This window comes from Drosophila nasuta, chromosome 2L, assembly GCF_023558535.2.
Source record: "Drosophila nasuta strain 15112-1781.00 chromosome 2L, ASM2355853v1, whole genome shotgun sequence".
NCBI lineage: Eukaryota > Metazoa > Arthropoda > Insecta > Diptera > Drosophilidae > Drosophila > Drosophila nasuta.
In genome coordinates, this window is record NC_083455.1 from 5,578,454 (window position 1) to 5,592,261 (window position 13,808).

The following is a 13,808-nucleotide window of genomic DNA, read 5'->3' on the forward strand; positions in this document are numbered from 1 at the left end:
AATATGAAATTCAAAAACCTACACAGAACTACCGGGCGACGGTCTCTCCTCTTTCAATATCAGTATCAGCACATCTTACGCCAAACACATAAATCACACAAAAAAATATTACTCATACGCAGCTTGGACTCCAAGTTAAGTTCTACCACAACACAAATGTAGAATATACATATACATATGTACACATAAGTTTTGCCTCTCTCTCCTCCTCTATCACAATGACGTACTTTGCGACTTCCTTAAGATAACCTCAATAGTTCAACTCAGCTGTCAACATCAATGAGATGGAGCCTGAGCATTAGACGTGCATTGTTAAGTTTTATTAGTTTTATATGATACTTGTTTGTTGCTTTTTGGCATTGATCATAATTCATTTGTCAATAGAAGCAAATGCCAGAATAACCATAGATACGAAAATAAACATATTAAATTTGCTTTCATTTTAAATTTCCTTTTGCATGTTTTGAACAAGACGGCTTTATCGTCTTTAAATTCTGTTAAATCGATTAACAATTTTCTAAATTAAGAATCAAATCTTATTTGATAGTTTAAAAACAATTTCAATCCAAAAAGGGTGGTCTCATTTCTTCGAGTTTGATTTGTGTATGAAATGTGTTAAAAACTACAGTAGCTTTGTATTGATAATTTAAAGTGATTTTTATTTAATAAAACGTTAGTTGATTTACATATTAGGCGGCCTGCACCGATTGCTTTTGTGAGGAGCTGATCTTATCGCCCAGGCTAAGGGCCATGCCCTGAAAGAATAGTCATATTAAAATTATTATTAGTAAACATAATAACAGAAATTCACAAAACAAACTAACCTGACTCTTGGCACGAATTCGTATGTGACCGGTGACTTTTGAGTCTGGATCATCGACGGGCTTCTCAATGCTGAGATTAGCTAAAGCGTTCTCTCCGAAGATGGATCTGTTAAGATCGAAATGTGTTATTATTAAAGATCCTAGAGCAGTAAGTTTAGGTACTCACTTGGCGTACATGTTGGCGGCCATAAAGCCGCATTGACCCGATAAAGCTTTCTCGGGCGTCAGGCATTTCATGTTTGTGCTCTTCAGCAGATGCTTGAGATACTCGTGCAGATCTGTGAAGGTGGTGTTTACGGTGACCTTGTTCTCCCACTCAAAGTCTTGCCACATCTGACGGAACTCGGTGTCGGTGCAGCTGGCCGGGATAATATAATCCATGATATCAATGTGTATGGTATTGAGTACCACAACATTTGTATTCAGCGCTGTATCATAAACTGTAAAAGTACATAATTTTTACAATAACTGATTAGTTAATATTGAAGTAATCAAAATTTACCAATGTTGCCAAAAATGATGCCGTTCTCGGTGGATGAGACCTTCACATTGGCTTTAATATTGCAGAAATCATGCGGCGCCAACACAACGGGTTGCGGACGTTCCACTAGCTTCAGATCACCTAATGTGGCCAATTCCAGTGTGCAGTTTTGCAGTGTGTCATCTATGAATATAAGTATGGACAATCAATTAATTCACAGGCATTTTAATTGATTGATGTCACTCACTTGTCTGGTTCACAATTAGCACATCCAAGACAATGTCATATTGATTTACATTGACGTAGGCCTCGGCATAGACAGGATCTGAGAAGCCCGTCAGCTGTGTGACCTTGTTGAGCTTATTATTGGGCGACGATACGTCACTGATCTGGGCATTTTTGGTGCCAGCTAAAGCCTGATTCAGACTCGACTCGAACACATTCTCGCCTAGCTGATTGTCGCGTCCATTCGAGAGCTGAGCAAAACAGACTGGCGAATCTGGTTGTACCTTGGCTGTGGCACGTTGCTTCTCCTTTAGCATGCGCTGATCCTCCTCATGCTGTGCGTCCAACATCTTGCCCAGGGCATCACGACAATCGTGCATAAATACAGCAACAGCTTCGGGTGTGCGCTCGCTCAAAGTACGCAAGCAAATCATGATACGATCGGAATCATCGTATGTTATGGGCTTGGTGGGGAAACCAGATTTGCCAAGATGCAAAATGGAGCTCATGATAAGCATCACCTGTGTGGTGACACGATTCTGTGTGCGTGCATCCGGTTGCAGTTCAGCATAGCGTAGCGCCAACTTGGTCAAGGTGGCTGAGAGGGCGGCACCAATGAAGAAGTCGCCATCCATTAAATACTGTCGCAATGGCGGACGTTTCTCCTTCTTAGCAACACTGTAAGAATAAAGGGAGATATGATAGTAAATTGCTGGCAAGTATTTTCTTGGTTTGTCGTTACTTACGGAGCCAAGCTGTAGGCGCTCTGTGTAGCATAAGTGCCATCGGATGTGACCTTGTTGCTGCTGTTTGTGGTGTTGTTGGCATCGCCGCCAGTCTGTTGCTGCTGATGCAGTTGTTCCTCGCTCTGATCACCGGCCAAATGACGCTGCTCCGCATCCACCATGGGAATATCGCCCAGCGTTTGCTGTATGGCCGCAATCACTTCCAAGATCTGTGCACCTTCCACATACTCGCCCAATATCCAGACAGCAGCACGATGTATCTTCGACGACTTGATTTGTGGGAAGGCCTCAATCAAATGCTTAATGATCAGCGCACGCAATGCCGGGAATTTCTGGATGGCTTCGCGTATAAAGATCAGCACATCAACGGCAGCCAATTCATTGGTATCCGACAAGAACTCAACCAGTACGGGGATCACACTGCCGGCCACGTCGGGGAACTTGATTGAGCACGTGTGCAGGGTGCGCACCAACAGCTGGCGATATTTGCCCGTATCCTCGTGCTCCACATTGTGGGTCTTGGCCACCTCCTTCTGGAGGACCTGCACCATCTCATTGATGTTGCGCGAATACACCAAATCCATAGCTAGAGCCAAGGTCTTGCGACGCACCTCAATGTCGGGTGCGGCCAGCACACGTAGCACATCCATAACGAGATCCTGCATCACCTTCTCCATGTGCTCGTTCTCCTTCATTGCAATCAAACGATCCAGCACAATCAGTTTCACATTATTGTCGCTCTCCTTCACAATTAACTCAATGTAACATCCAGCGGCTGCTTTGATCGCTGTGGGTGCTAGCGAGAGTGTGATAAGTGTGCCGGCGGCTTCGTAGCGCACGGCATTCGATGAGGAGTTCAGCAGATTGTAGATGCAGCGAATAAAGCGGGAACGCTCAGCTGGATTTGCATGGCACACCTTATAGATGAGCTCCACGATCACCAGCTGCAATATGTCACCAAAGCTCTGCACCTGATCGATACACGACGCCAAATAGTTAAGAGCACGCTCCTGATCGGCATGCAGGAGCATGAGGAATGCATTGCGCTTGCACGACATGTCCTGCTGTGTGTCCAGGAATGTGGCAATCAATTCGGGTCCATCGGGGACCAGCCAATCAAAGTTCTTGTAGATGGTAAAAATCGCAAGTACCGCATTGCGACGTACATACGAGTGACGATGATCGAGGCAGGCGCGTATGGCCGGCATCAGAGGCTCGAGTAGCTCGGGCTCCTTCAGCTTGCAGAGGAAACGGAGTGTGGAGCCCCGTAGAAACTCATTGGGATGTTGTAGATCCTAAACAATAAGTCGATGAGTAATGATATCGATATCTGCGTTGTTGATTCGATAACTCACCTTGCGATAGGCGTCGCACACCAGTATCATCTCTTGCAGCAATTTGCCATCGGAAGATGTTTTGGGTACAATCTCCCAGAAGATGAGCAGTAGCTTCTTGATCGTATGATTTTGCACGGGCAGTACGAAGCGTATGATGGTCATAATGAGACCTGGATACCGTTCGCCATTTAGCAGCAGCTTGATCACCTTTTTGAGTGTCTCAATTTTTACATTCGTATCGCCTTTTTCGAGGTCTTGCTTCAGCTGCATCTCGTTCGGCACCTCGAGATCCGGCGAGTTAATGATGGTGTAACACGGCACTTGGCTCATTTTGACAATTGGTGTTAACCAGCAATGCTGTCCACGAATTCAACTCAGTTTCTGACAGTTATCTTTATAATTTCAAGGTGTTTTAGTTCACTGTTTGCCTGAGACCGACATGCAATTCACTTGACGTGTCATTTGTTTCGGAGCAAAGTAACTATGTGACCAGATGGCCAGCTGCTTTCTGTGTGAGCCGAGTGCGGCAAGATATGCGCAATCAAGGCTGGTCACACTGAATCAGTCAGCTGTGAGCAATGCTCAAAATATCAAAAAGTTTTTCGGCAGATGGCGCCACCCGCCATCGTGCTAGGTCGCAGCGTTGCCATTTGGCGGGTTAAATTTGAAATTTGATCAAAATCGTGAAGATTGAATGCAATAGGTATTTTTATCATTAAATGCTAAAGCTTTGAATTTAAAAGTTTAGTCAACATTGTTTATATATTACACTTTTTAAATTCTGAAAATAATAATGTTTAGCCACTAATCTGTAGAACACTTATTTGGTTTGTTTTTTGGTTTTCAAGATACATAGAAAGTTTAAGAACTGTCATAAAGTCTTTTCAGATATGTGAAACAAATTTTTGTTAAATCTGAAAGTAATACAAAAAAAAATATATATATCAAATTCTCCGTAAGATTTTTATATATTGGTAAATAATAATGTCTCATACCGCGAAAGACAACATTAGAAAGGGTTCTACGCAACTTGGTCATTTATGCGAACTGAACGTGAAGAAAACATCTACGCAACGTCGCCTGGTTTCGATTATTGCAACTATATCTCGAGCATCCCGAAATGTGGAAACTATTTACAATATGCTAATGAAGGGAGTCAATATATTTCGATTGAATTTTGCGCATGAATCGCATGAAGCACACACGGAAACCATTGAGTTGGTTAACACTGCTCTTCATCGCATTAAAACCGAGACTGGACAATCAATTTCCGTGGCTTTTGGTGTTGACACTCGAGGCCCGCAAATTCGCACAGGCTTATTAGAGGGTGGCAATGAGATTTTACTCCGCAATGGAGAAAGTATACGGTTATCCATAAATCGAGATCTTTACGACAAGGGCAGCAGAGAAGCTGTGTACGTCGACTATCCAAACATTATAAATATGGCCAAGCCAGAAGATCGAGTCTTCGTCGATGATGGCAAGCTCTATTTAACCATACTTGAGGTGGGCGTGGATGGTCTTCTCTGTGAGGTAATTCAAGGCGGCTGGCTCGGCAATAATTGCAACGTTATATTGCCAGAGGTTGAGATTGATTTACCAGCTGTCTCTGAAAAAGATATGGACGACTTGCAGTTCAGCGTGAGGGCTAATATTGACATCCTCTTTGCATCGGGCGTGCGATGTGCCAAGAACATTAAGGAGTTACGAGCTGTACTCGGTGATAAGGGCAAACACATCAAGGTGATTGCCAAAATAGACAGTAAAATTTCATTGAGTCGTGTACCGGAAATAATGAATGCAGCTGATGGGTTGCTGTTGAGTCGAGCCGATCTGGGCACACAAATACCAATTGAAAAGCTTTTCATTACCCAGAAATCGGTATTGGGGCAGTGCAACAAAGCTGGCAAACCCGTAATTGTGGCATCCAATGTACTTGAGTCAATGCGTGTCAATCCATATCCGACCAGAGCAGAGTGCTTTGATCTGGCCAATGCTGTCATTGATGGCGTCGACTGCATTTTGCTCTCCTCTGAGGTGGCAATAGGTCTGTATCCCATGGAAACGGTAAGCATGTGCGATACTCTCTGCCGTGAAGCTGAAAAAGTCGTTTGGTATCGCAATCTCTTCGATGATCTGGTTCACGAAACACACGGCGAACTCGACGCCTCTCATTCGGTGGCCATAACTGCAATTGAGACAGCCCGACGCACGAAGGCCACATTGATCATTGTACTTACAACATCGGGACGTTCAGCTGCCTTACTGAGCAAGTTTCGACCACGTTGTCCAGTTCTGGCGGTCACTCGTTGTGAGAGGGCATCTCGATGGGTCAATTTACACTGTGGTGTATTGCCATTGCTGTATACCGCCGACTGTGCGGAGAACTATTCAAGTGATGTCGATGCGAGAGTTAAATTTGCCCTAACAACTGCTAAGAAGTTGGAATTAATAAATGATGGCGATCCCATTGTCATTGTGAGTGCTTGGAAGGATGGCGGAGGTTTCACCAACAATGTCCGTGTGGTTTACGCATTCTTCGAGGCTGATCAAATGGATTGCCTCTTCCGTGCAGATCAGAGTAATGCTCGAAAGAATACAGTGCTGCAGGCGGAACCCACGAAATTGGGTTCTTCAATTTTAAAAGTATCAACCAAAGGCTCAGCAAAGTATGTCTAATTACTTGATTGTAATTTCTTCGAGATTGTGTTGCCTTGCCTGCTAAACGGTGTCTTTCGAGTGAAAATCAAATTTAATCCTGGCAGGTGAAATGTTATGAAATATAAAAAAGTCATTAAAAAGTTTTATATCATTGTTTAGTGCTGTGCATAATATTTAGAAATAAACACCAAATACGAGTACTACCTTTCAGTCTTGGGTGATACGTGATAAACATGCATTTCTTAATTGGCTTTACATAAGGGGCTCTCCATATATTACGTAATCACGTTTTCTGCGATTTTTGACCTCCTCCCCCCCTGGTAATCAAAAGTAATCATTTGATGAACACCCTCCCCCCTCCCTAACAATGATTACGTAATCACAAAAAAAGAAATATATGAAAATTTGTTCTTTTAATCTGTATTTTCAAAAGGAGATTCCAGCCAATCCTTAATATTTTTTATTTTTGGAAGTTGGCTTGTCAAAATCTCTTTATATCCGCAGGTGTCATCTTCTTCAAGCCATTCGAGGTCTTCACATCCTTCGTATGACTGAATTACTAGGCATTCTCCCTCTCGCCGTCCTGCCACACGGTAAAAGGGTTTCTTTGATTTCCAATCGAAGCTTACAGCTACATTTTTATGAATTATTGCATTCGGTGCATTCGGAGTAATCGGCGCTTAACCAATTTTTAAATAAATTCTTTTAACAACAAAATTTTTATAAAATGATTACGTAGTCATTGTCCAAGACCCCTCCCTCCCCATGTAATCAAACATAATTATTTCCTTGACCCCCTCCCACCCCCTAAGTGATTACGTAATATATGGACAGACTTAAAGTCACTTTGTTCTGCGACTCTCATTCGATTTGTCATTGTTTCAAATTGAAAAATATGTTTACAATTTTATAAATATAAGTACATAGTTTATTATAGATTTCAAATGGAATAGAATAGAATATATTTGAGAAATTAAAAACTAAGCTTACCTAAAATAATCGGTTTGCAAGACTTAACTAAAGTGATTTTTTTTAACTACAAATTTCTTCATAAGCTTAAATTCGAATTTTACGAAGACTCCAAATTTTCTGAGAAGTAGCAAAATATTTTAAAAATATATCAGCTGTTCTTACCGGTTTTCTGCATTACGGGTTTCTCCTTATCTGGCCACTCTGTCAAACCCTTGTTTAAGGGGGATGAATGTATTTATGTTCTGCGCATAGAACGTGCAACCCTCTAGATTAAATGTACATACGAATGTCAAGTTGAGTTAGAGTCAATGAAGTTATGTACATTCATACATCAGCACATCTAATGAAATTAAAACGTGATTGAATTTTTAATAAAAAAAAACAAAAACAAAATAAATTACCATTTACACATTCATAATAACAAAGGAGAAAATGAATATTCCACTTCGTCATTTCATTATTTACTTCATCGCTTTAACTGCTTTAAGAGGAAATTTTGTATGGTCAAAGAACACAAAAATTGAAAACTATGGGTATGTAGAAAACAATCATACAGATATTTACAATTGGACGCAAGCAATATCGTAACATGCCTGCAATATCATAATTATTGTTTTAACATAATCATATATCATATAATCATATAATCACATTCAAACCCAGCTAGTTACATATAAATACATGTTTCATTACAAAAGTGGGAGCCCCAAATATGTAATGTAAACCAATTAATTAAGACTGGTGGACTGGGAACACGTTGACAGCAGTTGACGCTAGATGGCGCCAGCTTTGACTACGGTCCACTAATGCATTTAATATTAGACTTAAATGATTTGTATTAATTCATTTTAGAATACAACAATCCACTGGAATCTGTCAACTATATAATGGAACGATTTGTCGCGAATATCTGGCAAATTGCTCTGTGTTTATAGCACCAAATGTTACAATGAATGACTTAGAGGAGCGACTTAAAGCGGCCCATGGCGTAATAAAAGAATCAAAGTGAGTATTTCAAAATTGAAAAATATAAAAAAAAAAATGTATTTAATCTATTATTTTCAGAGACATGAATTCCAACTGCCGAAAATATGCGCTGCCGAGTTTATGCTTGAGTTCGCTGCCAATTTGTAGAACTCCTGAGCGAACCAATTTGTTGTATTTCGCCAATTTGGCTGTTTATACAAATCTGTACACGGGAAATGACACAAGAAAAAAGCGATTCGTTTCCAGAGATCACAAGAGTACTAATTTTTTTCTTAAAAAGAAATCAATCTTCTACGATGATGTCTTCAGCAAGGATGTGTCCAGCAAATACCCACCGACAAAAGAATCAGAGAATTTAAAACGCATTTGTCGCGAAGAATGCGAACTATTGGAAAATGAGTTATGCCAAAAGGAATATGCAATAGCAAAACGGCATCCAGTAATTGGCATGGTTGGAGTTGAAGAGTGCCAAAAACTGCCACAACACAAAGATTGCTCCTCCCTGGGCATAACTATTGAAGTGGACGAAACCGATGATTGCTATTGGCAAGATGGCTCAAGGTATAGAGGCATTCAAAATGTCAGCGTCTCAGGAAAAGCATGCTTACGCTGGTCCTGGTTGATGAAGGAAATTTCCGACTTTCCAGAACTTATAGGACATAACTATTGCAGGTATGGAACGTTTGTATATAAGGGATTTACTAGATATGTATGTTATTTAAATATCCATTCATTTCACAGAAATCCAGGAAGTTCTCAAAATTCGCCTTGGTGCTTTGTTGATGACAAATCATTAGATCGCATCATAGAGCCTTGTCAAGTTCAAAAATGTGCCATAAAACTGTGGTTAAGCACAGCATCAATAATATTACTGATTGTTGTACTTATTGTTGCTACCTACTTTATCATAACTTGCAAAAGAAAAAATTCAGATGGAATGAAAAATATACAAAATGTAAGTACTAAACTAACTTGGAAGTACTACGATCTAATAATTACTTTCTTGCGTGATAGATTAACACACCGAATGCCGGAAATAATATATATGGAAATTCGCAGTTAAACTCAAATCAAGATATGGGAAGAATTCCTTTGAATAGTTCCATGGAACACGTGGGAATGCCATCCAAAAGCATGGAGAAGAGTTCACTGCTGAGAATACCACACTTCACATTACAAGATGTTGAATTTTTCGAAGAGTTAGGCGAGGGAGCATTCGGTAAGTATTTTCTAGTATTTACACAGGTGTACATTAGTCGAATACATAATATATACATATATATTTTTTTTAGGAAAAGTATACAAAGGACAACTGAAGCAAGCTAATAAGAAAATCGTAAATGTTGCAATTAAGGCTTTGAAAGAAAATGCATCGGTTAAAACGCAACAGGACTTTAGACGTGAGATTGAATTAATATCGGACCTCAAGCATCAAAATATTGTGTGCATATTAGGCGTCATATTAAATAAGGAACCTTACTGCATGCTTTTTGAGTACATGGCAAACGGGGACTTGCATGAGTTCTTAATCTCAAATTCGCCAATGGAAAAGAAACAATTATTGCAATTGGAGTTCCTACAAATTGCGATGCAGATTAGTGAAGGCATGGAGTATTTATCGGGCCATCATTATGTTCATCGTGATTTGGCAGCTCGAAACTGTTTGGTCAACGAGGGATTAGTTGTGAAAATATCCGATTTTGGATTGTCCCGCGACATTTACAGTTCCGACTACTATAGGTATTTATAGAATGTGATAAAAATAACTAAGTGAGAATCTATATTATAAAATTGTTCATCATTTGTGTAGAGTACAATCAAAATCCTTGCTTCCTGTTCGTTGGATGCCATCCGAGTCGATTTTGTATGGAAAATTTACAACAGAAAGTGACATCTGGTCGTTTGGAGTCGTTCTTTGGGAAATCTATAGTTATGGCATGCAGGTAACATACATATCTATTTTTTATACCCGATACGCATAGCGTAGAAGGGTATTATAACTTTGTGGTTGCAGGAAATGTATGTAACAGGCAGAACTGGTCATTTCCTATCCCATAAAATAATTATATTCTTGATCAGCATCAACAGCCGAGACGATATAGCCATGTTTGTCTGTTCGTCAGTCCGTCTGAGTCCGTCCGTATGAGCACCTATATCTCAGAGACTGTAAGATTATAATAATATATTTATTTTGTTTGCACGCAGATCAAGTGTGTTTAAAATTTTTGCCACGCCCACTTTCACCCCCGGAAACCGATAACGTTTGAATAACAAGCGTAATTTTGATGCTAGATTTTTTGTTCATACAATAATAATTATAGTACTATACTCATGATTCCAACAAATTTGGTTGCGATCACATTTTATATGCTATTTGAGAAATTCTTTTGTATGGGGCCACTTACTACGGGTCTTGGTTGTTTTGGCTAACGATCTGATATGTTTAAAATACCAAATATAGTCTTCGGTATATTTTAAGAATAATATCGCACTGTTTTGCTCTTATGGTAGCGGTTATCTCACAGTCGAGATCACTCGACTTTTTATAAGAACAAGAATATCTGTAACGTAAACTTTTGCATTTTACAGCCTTACAGTGGCTACAGCAATCCAGAAGTCATCCATTTAATACGATCAAGACAATTACTCTCATGTCCGGAGAATTGTCCGACTGCAGTGTATTCACTAATGATTGAATGCTGGCATGAACAGGCCGTGAAACGTCCAACGTTTGCTGACATTTCTCATCGATTGAGAACTTGGTATGAGGGCCACATCAAAATTGACAACAATAAAGCATAAATTTAGAAACTGCCATATGAGGAATTAAGAAAAAACATATATTGAATAACTGGTCTGAGTTTTTACCTTATCGAATAACAAATAGTATCTTAAGTGTACCATAAAGACTTTAACAAAACGAAATAAAATGTGCATTTATAACTGGTTTTATTTTTAACATTATTTGGCAACTGCCACATTTGAAATTTTTTCTTTTCCACTAATTGCATATCTAGATTAAATAACATCAAGAAATATTGTAATTATATCTTCCGTTTTGAATGACGTAGTGTTGTATTGTACTCAAAATAATAATCGATCTTGACCTACACATGCATGTAAATATTTACAGTACGTCACTTGAATATTATACACAAATTCTAATGAATACCTAACTCATAGAACAAAATAAAACAAAACTTTTTTAACACAATTTTCATAAAATATCTCTCATTGGGGCTTAAATTTTTGGGTGAAAGAGAGAAAAATAAAGAACGTATATTTCATATAGTCTTTATGTTTCGCGGGGGCAGCGAATAATTCGCGGCGGCAGCGAATAAATCGCGTCGGCAGCGAATAAATCGCGGGGGCAGCGAATAAATCGGATTAATCGCGGGGCAGCGATCAGATAAATATTGTAGAATCTTTTTAATAAAGACTTTTTTATGGCAATAAACGTTTACTGCAATCGGATCTTAGTTGCTTTGGCAAATGAAAGAAGCCTTTGCCAGAAAATATTTGTTAACATCTTTGTAGTAATATAGTAGATTTATATAATATTATATTATTTTGTATGAATGAGCCGATCTTTCTTGATAAAACCAAATAAAATTCTTTTGTTAACTCGTAAAATTATATCAATTGATCTAATTTTAAAATAATATATTGTCTGTATTAAAGCTGAATCTAAAAATATTTCAATATTTAGATAAAAGCATTCGTATACATTAATGTACATACTGCATGCGTGCTTCGCTTAAGCGTACAATTTTTAATAGCTCAAATGTCCTGCCAAATGTCCTGTTTGGCGACTTTATGGCTCCGCAGCATAATACATAATTGTAAATCAGACCCTTTGCCAGAGCAAAATAAAATGAATATGAAGAGATGCGGCACAAAGTGGGGCAGATACTAACATAAATGTGCCTTTCTATGGCGGAAATGGTCAACAAACCTTAACGGATAATTGGTTGCAATTCAGGAAAAGACTTGAAGCACAAAATGTCATAATCAGAAAAATAGCGAATTATGATGATATAAGGCACAGCAAGTGGAACAACACAGTTGCAGTTCATTAGCCTGCCACGCCCACATGTGAGTGAAGTTGTATTCCACACACTCACACACACATAGACAGATATAGCAGCGTGCTTTGTTGGCCGTCAGATTCTTGGCAAGCGTCGAAAGTCTGCGCTAAAAATAATTCAAATTATGCAGACTACTGGAGACCATAAAGTCATTAGCATCGTAGGCCAACAAGGATAAGCATGAGAAAGACCAAGGATAACTAGGAAACTGTCTTTAGTTCGGCGACTCAAATGTAGAACAAAATGCCAGTCATGATATCATCAAGATTTATCGCTAAACTTCGTTTAAATGAGGCAAGCCAACATTAAATTGTTCTTTATAATTGTGCAAACCAGCAAACAAAATTTTATTGAACGGTTTTCAAAAATTTGGTTGACTGAGAGATTGGATAAGTCAAAGATAATAATCTCCAATATGAAAATATTTTTTATAGTCTTTTTTAAAAATGCATACTTTTTAAAAAACAATTGGTATTCTGGAGTTTAGACCAAGTGCTGTAAGATACAGCAAGCAGTTGTTAATGGTAAGCAGTAAGTGAGGGGAAAGGTGTGGTGTCTGTGTACAGGAGAATTGTGGTGAATATAGCATGCGTAGGGGAAGGTCTGGTAACTATACTGGGAGGAAATTCTATTTAACGCAAGCAGTGCAGATAATGAAAAATTACGAAAACATGGTAACCAAATTAAAAAAAAACTACATAATTTAATTTCAATTAGAAAACTAACTTTGCGGACATTAGTTTCCATTTGCTTATAATCATTTCTTTTCCTCTTAGCAATTTGACGTTATAACTAAGGCACAGGCAACATATTCATAAAGTAAACTTTCCAATAAGTGTCTTCAAGTAACCTTCTTCTAATTATTTTTTCCTCCTATTTCTAATTATTTTTTATTAATGATTGAGTTCATTAAGTCGCTATATTATTATCAGAAAACTAGTTCAATAAAATATGTATAAGAAAAATAAAAATTAAAGCTTTAAAAATAGAAAAATAAACATTAAAGCCTTACGAATAATTCTACTACTTAATGTTAACCAAATAATAGAAGAAAGTTTCTTAGTGATTTCATTTAAAATTTAACGGATCGAATTCAGAAGCGATGTTAATCAGCTGCATTGCATTCACCATACGAATTTCACCACTCTCATGACTCTTTCACTTGTTGCCCCTTTAAGCAGTTGACACAGTTCATAAATCGACACACACACATAAACTCTCTCTCTCTCTCCCCATTTGCCGTGTGTGCTCGTTTGCTGCGTTTGGTTGAATAAAAGCCGACAGCAGCTTCGTGTCGAATTTCGTGCTTAAAGCCGAAGGCAGTGGATCATTCGGTTGGTGTTCGCAATGAAAAATCTGTGCAAGGGATTCGATGCGACACGACGAGACGCGATGCGATGCGACGCGACGCAACTCGTCTGAGTTGTCGCGAGTTCTTGGTTCAGTTTTCATTGCGTTGCCTTTGCGTGAGGACTGCTTTGCTCTTT

General features: G+C 38.9%; 3 protein-coding genes across 3 annotated transcripts; 2 read left to right on the forward strand and 1 right to left on the reverse strand.

Annotated features, from left to right (window-relative positions):
- Positions 1–581: 581 nt before the first annotated feature.
- Positions 582–4,106, reverse strand: LOC132789559 (coatomer subunit beta). Its single transcript, XM_060797646.1, has 7 exons — positions 3,632–4,106; positions 2,277–3,571; positions 1,553–2,208; positions 1,327–1,488; positions 991–1,264; positions 825–930; positions 582–755 (listed from the first exon to the last, which is right to left on the reverse strand). The coding sequence occupies exons 1-7, from the start codon at positions 3,941–3,943 to the stop codon at positions 690–692; spliced, it is 2,871 nt and encodes a 956-aa protein (XP_060653629.1). The 5' UTR covers positions 3,944–4,106; the 3' UTR covers positions 582–689.
- A 372-nt stretch (positions 4,107–4,478) lies between these two features.
- Positions 4,479–6,432, forward strand: LOC132789567 (pyruvate kinase). The gene has a single exon (XM_060797659.1). It carries the CDS (start codon positions 4,598–4,600, stop codon positions 6,290–6,292), a length of 1,695 nt encoding a protein of 564 aa, XP_060653642.1. The 5' UTR covers positions 4,479–4,597; the 3' UTR covers positions 6,293–6,432.
- A 1,110-nt stretch (positions 6,433–7,542) lies between these two features.
- LOC132789575 (tyrosine-protein kinase transmembrane receptor Ror) lies at positions 7,543–11,436 on the forward strand. Its single transcript, XM_060797669.1, has 8 exons — positions 7,543–7,779; positions 8,099–8,251; positions 8,312–8,905; positions 8,975–9,188; positions 9,248–9,452; positions 9,526–9,973; positions 10,044–10,176; positions 10,823–11,436. The coding sequence occupies exons 1-8, from the start codon at positions 7,679–7,681 to the stop codon at positions 11,033–11,035; spliced, it is 2,061 nt and encodes a 686-aa protein (XP_060653652.1). The 5' UTR covers positions 7,543–7,678; the 3' UTR covers positions 11,036–11,436.
- The last annotated feature ends 2,372 nt before the right edge of the window (positions 11,437–13,808 follow it).